The sequence below is a fragment of the Anser brachyrhynchus genome (genome assembly GCF_964034855.1).
Source record: "Anser brachyrhynchus genome assembly, chromosome: 6".
Taxonomy (NCBI): Eukaryota; Metazoa; Chordata; class Aves; order Anseriformes; family Anatidae; genus Anser; species Anser brachyrhynchus.
Window position 1 is genome coordinate 27,849,806 of NC_137700.1, and position 14,124 is coordinate 27,863,929.

General features: G+C 47.6%; 1 protein-coding gene across 1 annotated transcript; it reads right to left on the reverse strand.

Moving 5' to 3' along the window:
• Positions 1-3,172: 3,172 nt before the first annotated feature.
• On the reverse strand, positions 3,173-6,049 carry FGFBP3 (fibroblast growth factor binding protein 3). The gene is made up of 2 exons (XM_080598276.1): positions 4,584-6,049; positions 3,173-4,451 (listed from the first exon to the last, which is right to left on the reverse strand). The coding sequence occupies exon 2, from the start codon at positions 4,417-4,419 to the stop codon at positions 3,898-3,900; it is 522 nt and encodes a 173-aa protein (XP_080454402.1). The 5' UTR covers positions 4,420-4,451; positions 4,584-6,049; the 3' UTR covers positions 3,173-3,897.
• Between the last annotated feature and the right edge of the window lie 8,075 nt (positions 6,050-14,124).

The following is a 14,124-nucleotide window of genomic DNA, read 5'->3' on the forward strand; positions in this document are numbered from 1 at the left end:
ACAACCACCGTGAGCCCTAAAGTAGCTGTTGCTGTGAATATCACCACTATGCAGAACATTTGCAGATTCCTGTTCTTAGTTCAGCTCTATTCAGTTATTGAAGAAAGATTAATTTCATTTCCTGATCTTGTGATGTCACTTTATGGGAGGGATTGTTGCAAACAGGAAGACAGCTTACTGTCTGCTAGAGTAACATCTTGTAGTTGTCCCTTCAAAATAAGAAAGTGGTGAAAGAAATATTGTTAGTTTGCTATTTAATAAGCTCAAGGGTTTTGTATGTGTAAAAATCATAAGTAAAGCCAGCTGCACTAAAAATATGCCCAGATTCAGCATCATGATTTTTCTCCAAAGGAAAATCAAGCAGCAGTATTGTCAGCTCTTTAAATCTGGTTGGAAATTCTAGACACGGGGATATTTGTTTTTATGGTCTCATGAATGGATGATGAACTGTGACTTCAAACTGTTTGCCACCTCTACAGAGCAGCCAAAGGAAAGAAAACAATTTTGATTGTGTACAATATGGGACAAAGCTGATTTTTTTTTTAATCCCTGAAAGCTTGCGAAGAGTTAGAGCCCCCAAAATTCAAAATCCAGAAGCTAAAAACTCAAATGATTCATTATTTTTAAAGATAGCTCATTCTGTTCCTTGACAGACAGATCTATTATCCTGATGGATTCAGCTGGCAACACCCTTGTAATGATAACACAACCAGCAGCTGCATGTGGGGAAGGTGCCCTCTCGTTAATGATGCCTGGAACCACCTGCCTCTGCGGGGGGAGAGCTTATAAAGCCTGTAGGGCAAGTGGTCAGGGTTTGCTCCTTGTAGCCTGATCAGGCTGGTTGTTCTTGCTGCAGGTACTGGGTAGCTATGGAGTGCTGAAGAGGGAAGGATGAGATGACAGGAGAAGCCATCCAAGCAGGGAATGAATTGGAGGATTGGTGATAGACTCCTACAGCTGCAATGGGAGAGCAGAGGTAAGGCTGGCTGCAGAGTGGAAGCCTGGATAGATTTGGGTGTCTGAATTAGATTGGGGGGGGCGTGTTTGTGTGTGACAAGCGTGTGATGAAGCTGTCCCAGGGCTGGAAAGGAACAGAATCACTTGGAGGTTAAGATCTTGGCTACAGTTTCTTCCTGTGTTTCCTTGGATTAACTGATGGTGTCAGCTGTCACCTTACCATGGGAGAGGATGAAAACACTGTGCTAGGAGATGAAGAGCCACAGTTTCCCCCTTAAAAACAAATGTGTGGCTCAGACAGGTTTTCTAGCCTTTAGTGTCTCTAATACCCAAAGTACAAAAGCTCAGTATTTGTTGCCATTCAACTCTGGACATTGATGTTATTAACCACAGTAGATGCAATGAATATGGTCTCCTGAGTTGTTACAATCTCATTATTTGGTGAGGCTGCAGGAAAGACTTTGTGCCCTTTTGCAGAGTAGGGGGAATAACGTGGTAAAACTCTGAGAGAGGGATTCTCTTCTTTCTCCTTTCTCTAGGGTAAAACAGTGTTATTTGTTCAGAATTCCTGATTGGGTTTTTGTAAAAGTAGTGCGATGTGGATAATTAGATCAGTTGTCATGGGGTTCCACCTTTGCATCTGACAGAATGAAACCGAAGCTCTAAAGGCACTGCACAAAACTGCTGTGCCAATGCCATGGAGGTAAAACAAAGCTGTGTGTGATTGAAAGATACCATGTGATGCTATGGCCAACAGCCTGTTATATGGCTGTTTGTGCGTTATGCACATGAAGGAAAAGTGAGTTGTAATTTAAAAAAATAAAACTTTGTGCATGTCATGCATTGACAGTCAACCTGTTGCATAATACTGCTGAGCATTCAAGCTACTTTCTGTAAAGGAGAATGCCTCAGCACTAAGAGCTGTGTACAACTGCCTGGTCCTCTTGTGAAAGCAACTGGACAGATCCTTTCTGCCTCTTTATGGCCTCCTCATGGCCATCCCTGAAGCCACATAGCCTGCAAGTGATCCCAGCCATGGGCAGGCACTTTGGGCTGTGTAGGACCACAGATGCCTAAATGCCTGGGGGGACAGTCTGAGGGATGGTTTGCAGAGCAGGGTTTGCTGGTGGCTGCTCTCCTAAAGTGTTCACCAGTGCTGTGACCACACTCAGGTGGATCTGTTGCACTCGGTATGTGAAGCAGGTCTAGGGGCTGCAAGCTTGGGATTCAACACTAATACTGCTGCTCTGTTAAACATGGAGATTAATGGTGCAAAAGAAGGGCTAAAGGATAGACTGCTGAGGCACGTGTGCTTACAGAGCTACTACATGAGGAGGAGTTCTGTTTTGGTCCTTTTCTTAGCATCCTACCGTTTCCATGTGGCTTTCTTCAAGCACGGTAAGTTGTAGCTTGGGTGTGTTTAGATGTAATATGAAGTGGCCATGTTTAGGACAAGTAAAAAGTAGCTCTCATTGAATAACCTTTTTTGAACATTCTGTAATACAGACTGTAAAATATAACTTCAAAACCAATATTAAATGTCTCTAGGCGGTATTTCATCAGTCTCAAGTCTAATTGAATGCTTGTGTTGTGGATTTACATCAAGGAAAGTGTTACTTGTTATCTTCCCAGCTTTTGAGCACCTAAATTGTGAAGGCCATAAGTCAAACTGTTTCTCTTGTCAGGGTTAAGTTCCATTTAAATTTGTTAAAATTCTGCCTTGGCTCGTATGTCTGTAGATTGCTGTGCTCACCTGGAATAACTCTGTCCTAGCAAAACTTGCCATCAACTTAGCAGTGAATGTTGAATTTTTGCAACACATTGTCATCATTTTGTCTGTATGAAAAAGTAAAACTCTGTAATCCAAAAACTCTGTAATCCAGCATGGTAAATAATGTTGCCATAGAAATATATATTACATGCCTAAACACTCGTTCATTTGTAATGCTAGAGTTTTGACAGAGGTGTGTTTTCCTGAGGCAGAGAGCTGGTCATGGTGAGTGCTAGCCTTGTAAAAAAAAAAAAAAAAAATGCTGTTGGCTGCTGCTTCTAACCCAGCTGCTGTCCTAGGAGATACTCCAGGTTGGGAGGTGCTTCTTGAGGTGACTGCTCCTTTGAGCATTGTTTGAAAGGGACTGGGTTTTATTTTTGACACTGCACGGTGTGCTTCATCCACAGCTTGTGTTTGTGTACCTGCTAGGGACTTGGTGTTTGATCATGGGTGAGCAGACCACAAGTGCTCAGCTGCTGCTGGGATATTGATCCTTTGTGCTCAGCCTGCTGATGCACTCTGTGTCCAAAACCTATTTCAAAGCAATCCCTATTTCAGAATGCTGTATAATGCAGAATCAATGTGAGAACAGCACTTCCCTCTACGTGGGAATGTTGCTTTGGCCACAGCTCGTTAGCTAGGTAAAATATCATTCATTTTCAAGACAGTTTGTGTGAAACTCGTCTGCTTCTCAGTCTCTTCAGAGCTGTTTCCTCACCTAACCATTCACGTTCACATTTGATCTTTGCCTTTATCTACTCCGTGGAAACAGGATCAGTCTAACTTAACTTGTGAAATTTAAGTGAGGAAGCTTTCCTAGGACTACTTACTTTAGTCTTTGTGCTTCATTTTGATGTAAATGTCTGGTCTTCTAGTTGGTAAATTTCAGTGCAACTTTAACCCGTTACAGAAATTGTTCTGTGGGGAGGGAGCAGCTGTTCTAGTGGCAATTTAATTCGGGAAATGTTGATGTCCTAAGCCACACGGACTGTCCCTGGCTGCCCTCATCTCCTCAGGCGCTCGGCTGGTGGGTGCCCCTCAGCACCAGCAGGCGCTGCAGGGCTCCGGGGAGAAAAGAGGCGAGCTTCGAGAGTGGTACAAAAAAGTCAGCGCTTTATTGGGGGAGGGAAAAAAAAAAGCCAAAGGGGGAGAGGCGGGCAGGTGACGGCTCAGCCCTGCCAGAAGCCGACGAAGAAGCTGCAGAGCGAGTGCCACCGCTGGGCGCAGTAGGTCTCCGCCAGGCGCTCGGGGGGCTCGGCGGAGGCCGGGGCCGGCGGCGTGGGGCCGGGGCCGTGGCCGGGCTGCAGCAGCCGCAGCTGGGCCTCGGGGGGCGCCCGGCCGGGGCCGCAGAGGCGGGGGCCGAGCGGGGCGCCCTCGGCGCAGGGCCGGCGGCGGCGGCGCAGGTGGGCCAGGACCTGCCGCCAGTAGCGGCGGCTGCGGGCGCCGTAGGCGGGGCAGCGGCGGGGCTCCCCCCGGTACACGCAGCTCCGCGCCGCCCCGCCGCCCGCCGGCGGCCGGCAGCTCAGCCGCAGCTCGCTGGCCCCCGCCGCCCAGCGCAGCTCCCACTGGCAGCGGTGCCGCTCCGGCGTGGAGAAGCGCCCCGTCTGCGCCGCCTCGCCCGGCCCGCCGCCCGCCGCCCCCAGCGCGGCCAGCAGGGCCAGCGGGGCCAGCAGCGCCAGGGGCTGCCGCATCTCCTCGGCGCCGCGGGAGCCTCCTCCGGTGCCTGTGGGAAGGCAAAGCCAGCTCCGCACGATCCGCCGCTGCCCTTCGGCCCCCGCCCCGCTGCCCCCCTCCCTTCCTCCCTGCCTCCCCGGGTTTCCCCGCTGCCCCCCTCCGCCCCCCCGCCGCAACTCACGGTGCGCGGCCGGCTGCCTGCAGGTGCCCGGCCCCGGCGTGTGCGGCGGCGGGGCCGGCCCGGGGCTTATCAACGGCCGGGGGCTGCCCCCAGCGACGCCCCTCCCCGGTGTGGGGCACAACGCTGGGTGTTCCTCACCCCGGCCGCCGCCCGCGGGGCGCTCCGTGCCCCGACGGCACCGGAGGGAGAGAGGGAGGGGGGGTCCCTGGCATCCCCCCGCCTTGTTCGGGGAAGCCGCACACGGAACCGGCCCGGGGGGAGCGGGGGAACCTGCCCGGCACCGGTGGCTCTGCCGGCAGCCTCGCTCCGGAAAGGGACTTTTTTTTTCCTTTGGAGTTCATGGGGTTAGAATCGGGGTAAAGAGAAAAGGGTTCTCACTTCCGAAGGAAAATATCGGTGTGAGTAACCTTGGGATGGTTGCTTTTTCTTTAATGTGGAGGCAGGATTCTAGTGGGGGCATGCCAGGAGGCTGAAGATAAGGTCTCTGCCTAGAGCTTGGTGTTACCGCACGGTTAGGGATGCAAGATGGGCCACCACTTTTAGCAACCTCTGGCCGGAATTAAGCTCTTAAAGTCCCCACGTGCTTAGGTTCCTGGGTGATGTACCCTTCGCTCCAAACTCCCATTTCCCATTCCGGCCCTCTCCCTAACATCGAGACGAGCCCGCAGCCCGCCAGCAGCTTCCCGCTGTCGGCAAAGAGCTCGGCGCCGCACGCCGGGGTTGCTCCCCGCCCAGGGCACTTGCAAGACAGCTTCAGGCTGCAAGCTCGTGGAAGGATCGCTACTGAGCGCACACAGACCCGCGCATCCCCGTGTATGTCGGCGTGGCGATATGTTGCGCCGCGACAGCACCGCGGCCGTCCCGGAGCAGGCAGAGCTGCGGGCGGAGCCCGGCCCCGTCCCGGCGGTGCCCGCAGCCCCGGGACAGCTCCTGCGGCCCGAGGGGGACGCCCAGCGGCACGGCCCGGCACCGGCTGGCAGAGCCAAAGGCTAAAACGTGGCTTGCTTCGTGCGGGGAGGTACTTGTTACTGTAATGAAGGCTCTCTGGGAGAGGGATGCCTGCTTTAGGCTTTGTTCCTATCAGCTTTCCTTCACGGTGACTTCTTTAAAGATCCCCCACGGTTACAGTAGGTATCCTTTGGAGAGACATCTGTGGCTACAGACACAAAGTAGCGGGTGCTTAGGTGCAGGCATTCAGACATCGGCTTTTACACACGTTTCTGTTCTAAATCCTCATGTGGCTGCAGCTGTGATTTAATCAGCATTTTAGGTTACATTAAGTGTGGCTCCCTCCCTGTCTCCCCTCAGCCACCCACTGCTGCCCAGGTCTCTGCAAGGCACCAGCTCTTGTAGTCTTATCCAAGGGTGCTTTGGTTTGCCTCCAAGTCTGGCTCGTGGGGCAGCTGCCCTGATGGGTCAGAGCAAGGGCCTGATCACGAGCAGCAACTTTCCCCCAAACACCCTGAAAAAATGCATTTTCAGGGGGTTCTCAGGGGCACCAGAACCACTCTCGTCTTTCGTGATGAACCTCTCCTGTTTCGAGTAACTACTCAACTACAGTGGGATTCAATGAGGGCAGGAGGAGACTGATATTGACTCATTTATCTTTTGTCTTTAGGCCTTTAAAAGGAAAGATTTTCTGCAGAGTCTGAAAACACCTGAGAAATTTTCAGATCTCACATTTCCTAGATGCATTTAATACTTAAAGTAAGGGGATGTTACTTCCCCTATTTAGTTGTTTTGGGGTGGGAAATGGCAGAGGGAGAGGGTCATGAGAAGGAAATAGAGCCTGGGCAGCAAGCCGTAGGAGAGGGTGTATGACCAAGAATCTCGAGTAGAAACCAGTATCTCCTGTCCAGGAGTTAAGTACGTAACTACTTCCGAAGGACAAGGCTGAGCTGACTGTTAGCTGTGTGTGGCTCTCAGCTCGGTATGCCGGATCATGTAAATCCCTTTCATGGGTGCTGAGGGCTTCCTATGGCTGCAGGAGGAACCTAGGGATGTGGAAGCACCATAATGAAGTGCATTGTGACTTGTAAGACCCTCTGTGGCTCCAGTGAGCATAAGGCACATCATGTGCCTTAGCTTATTAGTCCACCAAACGTCGGTGTTGCATTCAGATTAAGGTCTGGCCACCTGTAATTGCTATATACTATTACACCGAGCTCCTTGTCCGCTTTCTGCATTCTTACTCACATTTGTGCAACGTGAAATGGAGTTGCCTGTTTGAGATCACTTAAGGCAGGTTTCCTTAAGCTTATCACATTTGGAGGGAAATATTACTGTGTTTTAATGAATGTTTTATTGGTGCATTTTGTTTTCAGGAAAGTGGATGGTATAAAGAATGGTGATGATTCATCAACCTAATTTGTTCTAAATATACAATATTAAATAGCTGTACTTAACCTACTTGTCTGAGCTATCCATTTTCAATATTTTTTCTACTGGCTCAAGAGAATAAAATCGTGTTTAATGTGGTAATAAACATTGGCTACAGGCAGGTAGACTGGTCTTCTCAATTACCTGATTCTGTTCAGGGCAAGCCAAGCTCTGAATGGTATAAAAAATAAGAAATCGTGGCTGAAGAGCCATGAAGAGACAGAGCTGAGTACAGGGGGACAATCACCTCCTTAGACCTGCTGGCCACACTGCTTCTTATGCAAGCCAGGATGCTGTTGGCCTTCTTGGCCAGCTGAGCACACTGCTGGCTCATATTCAGCTGCCTATCAACCAGTATTCCCAGGTCCTTCTCCACCAGGCAGCTTTCCAACCACTCATCTCCCAGCCTGTAGCGCTGCTTGGGGTTGTTGTGCCCCAGGTGCAGGACCCGGCACTTGGCCTTGTTGAACTTCATACAGTTGACCTCAGCCCATCGGTCCAGCCTATCCAGATCCTCCTGCAGAGCCTTCCTTCCCTCGAGCAGATCGACACACGCACCTAACTTGGTGTCATCTGCAAACTTACTGAGGGTGCACTCGATCCCCTCATCCAGGTCATCGATAAAGATATTAAAGAGGACCGGCCCCAGCACTGAGCCCTGGGGGACTCCACTAGTAACCGGCCTCCAACTGGATTTGGCTCCATTCACCACAACTCTTTGGGCCCAGCCATCCAGCCAGTTTTTAACCCAACAAAGCGTACGCCAGTCCAAGCCACGAGCAGCCAGATTCTTGAGGAGAATGTTGTGGGAAATGGTGTCAAAAGCCTTACTGAAGTCAAGGTAGACCACATCCACAGCCTTCCCCTCATCCACCAAGCGCGTCACTTGGTCATAGAAGGAGATCAGGTTCGTCAAGCAGGACCTGCCTTTCATAAACCCATGCTGACTGGGCCTGATCGCCTGGTTGCCCTGCAAGTGCTGCATGATGACACTCAAGATAATCTGCTCCATGAGCTTCCCTGGCACTGAGGTCAAGCTAACAGGCCTATAGTTCCCCGGGTCTACCCTCCAGCCCTTCTTGTAGATGGGCGTCACGTTTGCTAGCTGCCAGTCAACTGGGACCTCCCCTGATAGCCAGGACTGCCGATAAATAATGGAAAGAGGCTTGGCCAGCTCCTCCGCCAGTTTGCTCAGTACCCTCGGGTGGATCCCATCCGGCCCCATCGACTTGCGTACATCCAAGTGCTGTAGCAGGTCGCCAACCATTTCCTCATGGATAGCGAGGGCCACATCCTGCTCCCCATCCCCTTCCACCAGCTCAGGGTACCAGGTATCCAGAGAACAACCGGTCTTGCTGCTAAAGACTGAGGCAAAGAAAGCATTGAGCACCTCAGCCTTTTCCTCATCTTTTGTAACTAAGTTTCCCCCTGCATCCAGTAAAGGATGGAGATTCTCCTTAGTCCTTCTTTTTGTGTTGATGTATTTGTAAAAACGTTTTTTGTTATCTTTAACAGCAGTAGCCAGATTGAGCTCCAGATGAGCTTTGGACTTTCTAATTTTGTCCCTGCACAGCCTTGCAACATCCTTATAGTCCTCTTGAGTAGCCCGCCCTCTTTTCCAAAGATTATAAACCCTCCTTTTTCTCCTAAGCTCGAGCCACAACTCTCTGCTCAGCCAGGCCGGTCTAGTTCCGCGTCGGCTCATCTTTGGGCACGTGGGGACAGACCGCTCCTGAGCCATTAAGATTTCCTTCTTGAGGAGTGCCCAGCCTTCCTGGACTCCTTTGCCCTTCAGAACCTCCTCCCAAGGGACTCTGCCAACCAGTGTCCTGAACAGCTCAAAGTCAGCCCTCCGGAAGTCCAAGACAGCGGTTTTACTGGTCCCCTTCCTGACTTCGCCAAGAATAGAGAACTGAACCATTTCTCGGTCACTCTGCCCAAGACAGCTCTCAACCACCACATCTCCCACCAGTCCGTCACTGTTTGTGAATAGAAGGTCTAGCGGGGCACCTCCCCTGGTAGGCTCTCTAACCAGCTGCGTCAGGAAGCTGTCTTCCATGCTCTCCAGAAACCTCCTAGACTGCTTTCTCTGGGCTGTGTTGTGCTTCCAGGATATGTCTGGGAAGTTGAAGTCCCCCACGAGAACAAGTGCTGACGATTTTGCGGCTTCTGCCAGCTGCCTGTAGAACTCCTCATCAGTCTCCTCATCCTGGTTCGGCGGTCTATAACAGACCCCCACCAGGATGCTTGCCTTGTTGGCCTTCCCTCTGATCCTAACCCATAGGGACTCAACCTTATCATTCCCAGCCTCAAGTTCCTCAACATCTAAACACTCTCTAATATAGAGAGCCACACCACCACCCCTTCTGTGCTGCCTGTCCCTTCTGAAGAGCCTATAGCCAGACATTGCAGCACTCCAGTCATGAGAGTGGTCCCACCACGTTTCCATGATGGCAACCAAGTCATAGCCTTCCCGCTGCACGATGGCTTCCAGCTCGTCCTGTTTGTTACCCATGCTGCGTGCATTAGTGTAGATGCACTTCAGTCGGGCCATTGCCTTCTTCTCTGGCTTTGCCATTGTTCCCCCCGGCACAGCTCCAACAAGCCTTCTTTCAGCCCCGTCCCCCTTCTTTCCTAGTTTAAAGCTCTCTCAACAAGCCCTGCTAGCTCCTGGGCTAGGATCCGTTTTCCCCTTAGAGATAGGGACCCGTCTGCGGCCATCAGGCCGGGTGCCAAGTAAAGCGCCCCATGGTCAAAAAACCCAAAATTTCTGTGTTGGCACCAGCCTCTCAGCCACGTGTTAATCAGGTGGGCTTTCCGTGTCCTCTCGGTACCCCTCCCTGCTACTGCAGGGATAGATGAAAACACCACCTGTACTCCTGCTCCATCCACTAACCGTCCCAGTCCCCTAAAGTCCCGTTTGATAGCCTTCAGGCTTCTCTCATCAATATCATCACTGCCAGCCTGGACTATCAAAAGAGGGTAGTAGTCAGAGGGGCGAACCAGGCTGGGAAGCTTCCTGGCAATAAATATAAGTCCATACTCTGTCAACCTATGATTCATTGCTCTTGTATTACAAAATTAAAACAGTTTGATATTGTGTTCAATAGAACTATCATATGCATAAGAGTTAAAAAAAACAAGAAAACAAAAACAACAAAAAAAAAAACCAACATACCACTAACAAGGAAACATCAAGGAAAGACTTGTGGTTAAAAGGAGAAGAACCCACTGCACACTGCTCAGCTGTTTTTATATGTTCTTGCTGGTGCTTTTGCCTCGATGTTACACCGGCCACTGTTTCTGAAAGTGTATTTTCCAGTTTGATACAAATGTGTGTCCTGTTTGCTAAGTGTTTGCTTCAAGAATAGTTTGTAAAATATTTTTCCTTGGTTCTGGAGCAATATGCCATGTCTTTTCCTTTCTTACTACACCTGATATCCCTTGCCAAGAGTGGGTCTTCTGCCTCTGAAATCTTGTAGTCTAAGCCAGAATGCAATGCTGGTGAGGAAAAACTGTTTTGCTGAAGCCATACTACAGCTGAGCCTAGGAGACAACAATGAGCATTTCCTGAAATGCCTGTATTTTTTCTGGAGGCCCACCTAGCTACACAGAATATTTCTTTTGAACTATTGCTGTGGGTGTAAAAGGCTTAATAGTGGGAGCTGTTGAAATGGAGGACTTTTTGGGTTATGATAGCACAGCTGTTCTCTCTTTTAAGCTCTTAAAAAGCTTTAGACTGAAGGCTGGCAGCACACCAAGGAGACATTATCAGTCTGGTGCTACTGTAATTCGTAGCTTGGAAGCACAGGGTAATGGACTACATGATGTGCTTGCTTAGAGTGAAAATATGGTTATTAATTACCATTATCAATTTATTAGCACAATTTAGCTTGACAGCACTAATATTCTGCTATTAATCCAAAACATAAGAGACAAATATCTAATTACTGGTTTGCTATCTTGAACCCCAGCTCTGTTAGATATCTGCCTGCCTCTGTTAACAAATGCGTACCAAGAACATTTTCCATGATAATGCCTCTGGTGACTATATTACTAATTCAGTCATTAGTAAACTCCCTCTGCTGTTATTACATGCATTTATTTAAATTACTTTAGAAAACTGATAGTTCTTTGCACTTTGACTTTTATTTCCCAGAATCTACATGGAATATTAGAGACTTTTCAGACTGATCATCAAATAAAAGACAAATCCAGTTCTGCATAGGTAGTAAATATTACTTCCTGTTGTATTTTTTCTAGTATGACTTCTAACTGATTAATTCAGCTTTACCAACAGCAAAAATGTCAACAAGTGTGCAAAACTGGATTATATTGTCCCGTGTTTCTATCCTGTATCACTGTTTTTCCCTTCAGCTAGTCAGAGTCTCGGGAGTTTCTCATCCTGAAGTAGGTATCTTCGCTTCATTCAGTAAATCGCTCTAGACACCATTTGATTGTTTGGCCTAGATCTCCCCTGACAACTGACCTACAAGTAGATACCTCTTTATTATAGACGTAGAACACCAATTGAGATGAATCCTTCTCTTAGTGATCTCCAAAGTCTGTGTATCAAACCCTTCAGTGTCATCCGTGTGCTGCTTATATTTCATAAAGGTGAAGTCAGGTGAGTACAACTTGATCTGTGTCAAGATGCTACCTAGCTAATGGGTAGCGTCACTTCTGGGTTTCCCATTTCTGCAAACAACCATACCTTTAATCTGATGTGGCTTCTAGTGAGAACTGTAAAATTCCTGATGCACCATTAGGAATTGATGTATGCACCAGCTAGTCCTCAGACTGGTCACGCTTGGGATGAAGTAAAATCCTGGGAGTTATCTACTTTGCCAGAAGCCTAGGATACCAAGAGAGCAATTTCTCAGATGAGTGAGAGCTTCATCTCTGGGTGCTGCATTTAAACTAGTAGTGCTTCAGTGATGTTGGCTGAGACTGTCAGCCGGTAGCAGCTGAGAATGTGGTTCGTGCTGTAAGAAAATGGCAAGTCCTTAAAGTGCCATTTGAAAAGGCTAGGTGATTTGTTGTTGTTCTTTTCATAGCTTTCCAAGTATAACCTTTCTGCTGACTGGATGACATGCAAGTCCCAGCGTAAGAATAACAACACTTTTAAAATTAGTTTTCAAACAATGTGAGTCTGAAATTCCTTCTCCAATTATTTGTGTAAGTAAAGCTTGGATGTCCTGGGAAAAAAAAGAATACAAGAAGGAGAAAACTGTTAAGGAAGCATTTTTTTCACAGAAAGCTATAAATATTCACAGGTAGCATGTTGTTCTCTCACAAGTGATGTGGTACTGAAACTGTCAATGGGCAAGTCAACTACTTTAGTGGTAAAATCAAGCTCCTCAAAAATAAATCTTACTAAATAGTACTGACTTTTTTTTTATCCCTGCTGTGGAAAGGTCCTTTAGGAACAGAAATGTTGCAACCCCTTTAGAGTTTCTTAAAAGCCAGACTGACTTCTCAATTCTCACCATATTTTCCAAGTTAAAGTCAGAACCAAAATCAAATTAAAGTGTAGCTGTCACCTTTCTTAGAGTGGAGAGGTGATATTAAATATAAGTATGATCAACTTTTTCTTCACTGGATGTTAAAGAAAATGCCAGAGCCAAGCCTGGGAAAGCCAGTGTTCTGGTGAAAACGAAGCCGAGTGATCCATCATGGCACCTGCATGGTTTAAAATTATCTAATGGTAGTCAAAGGCATCTTGCTGGAATGCTAGATAATCACCTCATTAATCATTCAGATGCTGTACTTTTATTCATTATCCTTTGCTTGAATCATTATTAAAGTTATTTTTTGTGGCAGAGAAGATATTAAAGTAAATCTGGATCTTTCTACGAAACATATGCTTAGAAGAAAATTTAATGTCTATTAGGAAAGCTCTGGAAGTCTTTCCATCTGTGCCAAATGGCAGAAATACACTGCTTGAATCACTGCGGAAGCCATTCTTTCTCTGCCTGCAGACACCAGTCAGAGCACAGAAGTGCTTGTCAGACCCATGGGCACGTCCCAGCCCCAGCTGCTCTACCAGTCCCATCTACCAGCTCAGGAGTCTGAGCAGTTACTGGTCTGATGCAGGCTGGCCACAGCACCAAGGCAGATGCATTAAAAAAACATTAATTTACAGATAGTGCCCTACTTTGGAAAATGATTTTGAGTAATGGTAAGCAGCAGAATGGGATAAGGAAAGGGTGAAGGATGAAGAACCAGTTTGTATTCTTTGCCTGCACTGTGAGCGTTTCTGCTATTTCCCTATCCAGAAGACTCATCAAAAGCTATTAATGTAGAATAGACAGAGCTGAAGCAAAGTTTCTATATTCTTCAGATTTTTGTCTTTTATTAAGATGTTTTCACTTAATTCCCTTCGTTTATACCAAAGTAAAATGATTTAATTATATCATATAATTTAAGCTTCCCTGTTGTGAAAGTTCTACCTCTGTATATTGCAATACCTTTGTAACAATGGGTTCTGGCGTCTTAGTGGCACGGAAATAGATTTTATTGCCTTGTGCCAAGTTTCTAAAGATAGGTCACAAACACAAAGCTGTACAGAAGGATGATAAAATGCTGTCTGTGGGGATGAAATCTGTCATTGTTCTTCCTCAAATAATTTTTAAACAGTACAGAGCACAAACACATTGTCTACCAGTGACCTTTGTTGATTTGAAACTTGCTATTCTGAAAGTGCTTACCTAATCTAGAGCCTGGTCTTTAGAACTCACACTGTCAGGGTATTTCAATGCCACTGGAAAATAGTGCACGTACTGTGACACCTGCAGTCCCACCTAAATCATCTCCCCTTTGCTGATCATCTGGAAGAAAAGATAGCAGCGAGAAATGAAACGCTTAGGAATTAGATCTCTTTCTAGGGAGGTAATAAATTAGGAAGGGATTTTCTGCTGCAGCAATACAAAGCTTCCAGCTGTAGCTCTGCAAACTTACAATGTCCTAAATATTAATTTGGTGAATGTTATTTTCTTCTGGTTGTGGGTCTATTCTTTGTGCAGTCTTTCGTATTGAGCATTAAAAGTCACTTATGATTAAAGGCTGTTTCAGCATCAAGACTGATTGGTGATATGTATGATATGCCAGTTCTTGGGTGTCACAGCCCTGAACTTCCACAGGTGTGCAGCTCTCACGCACT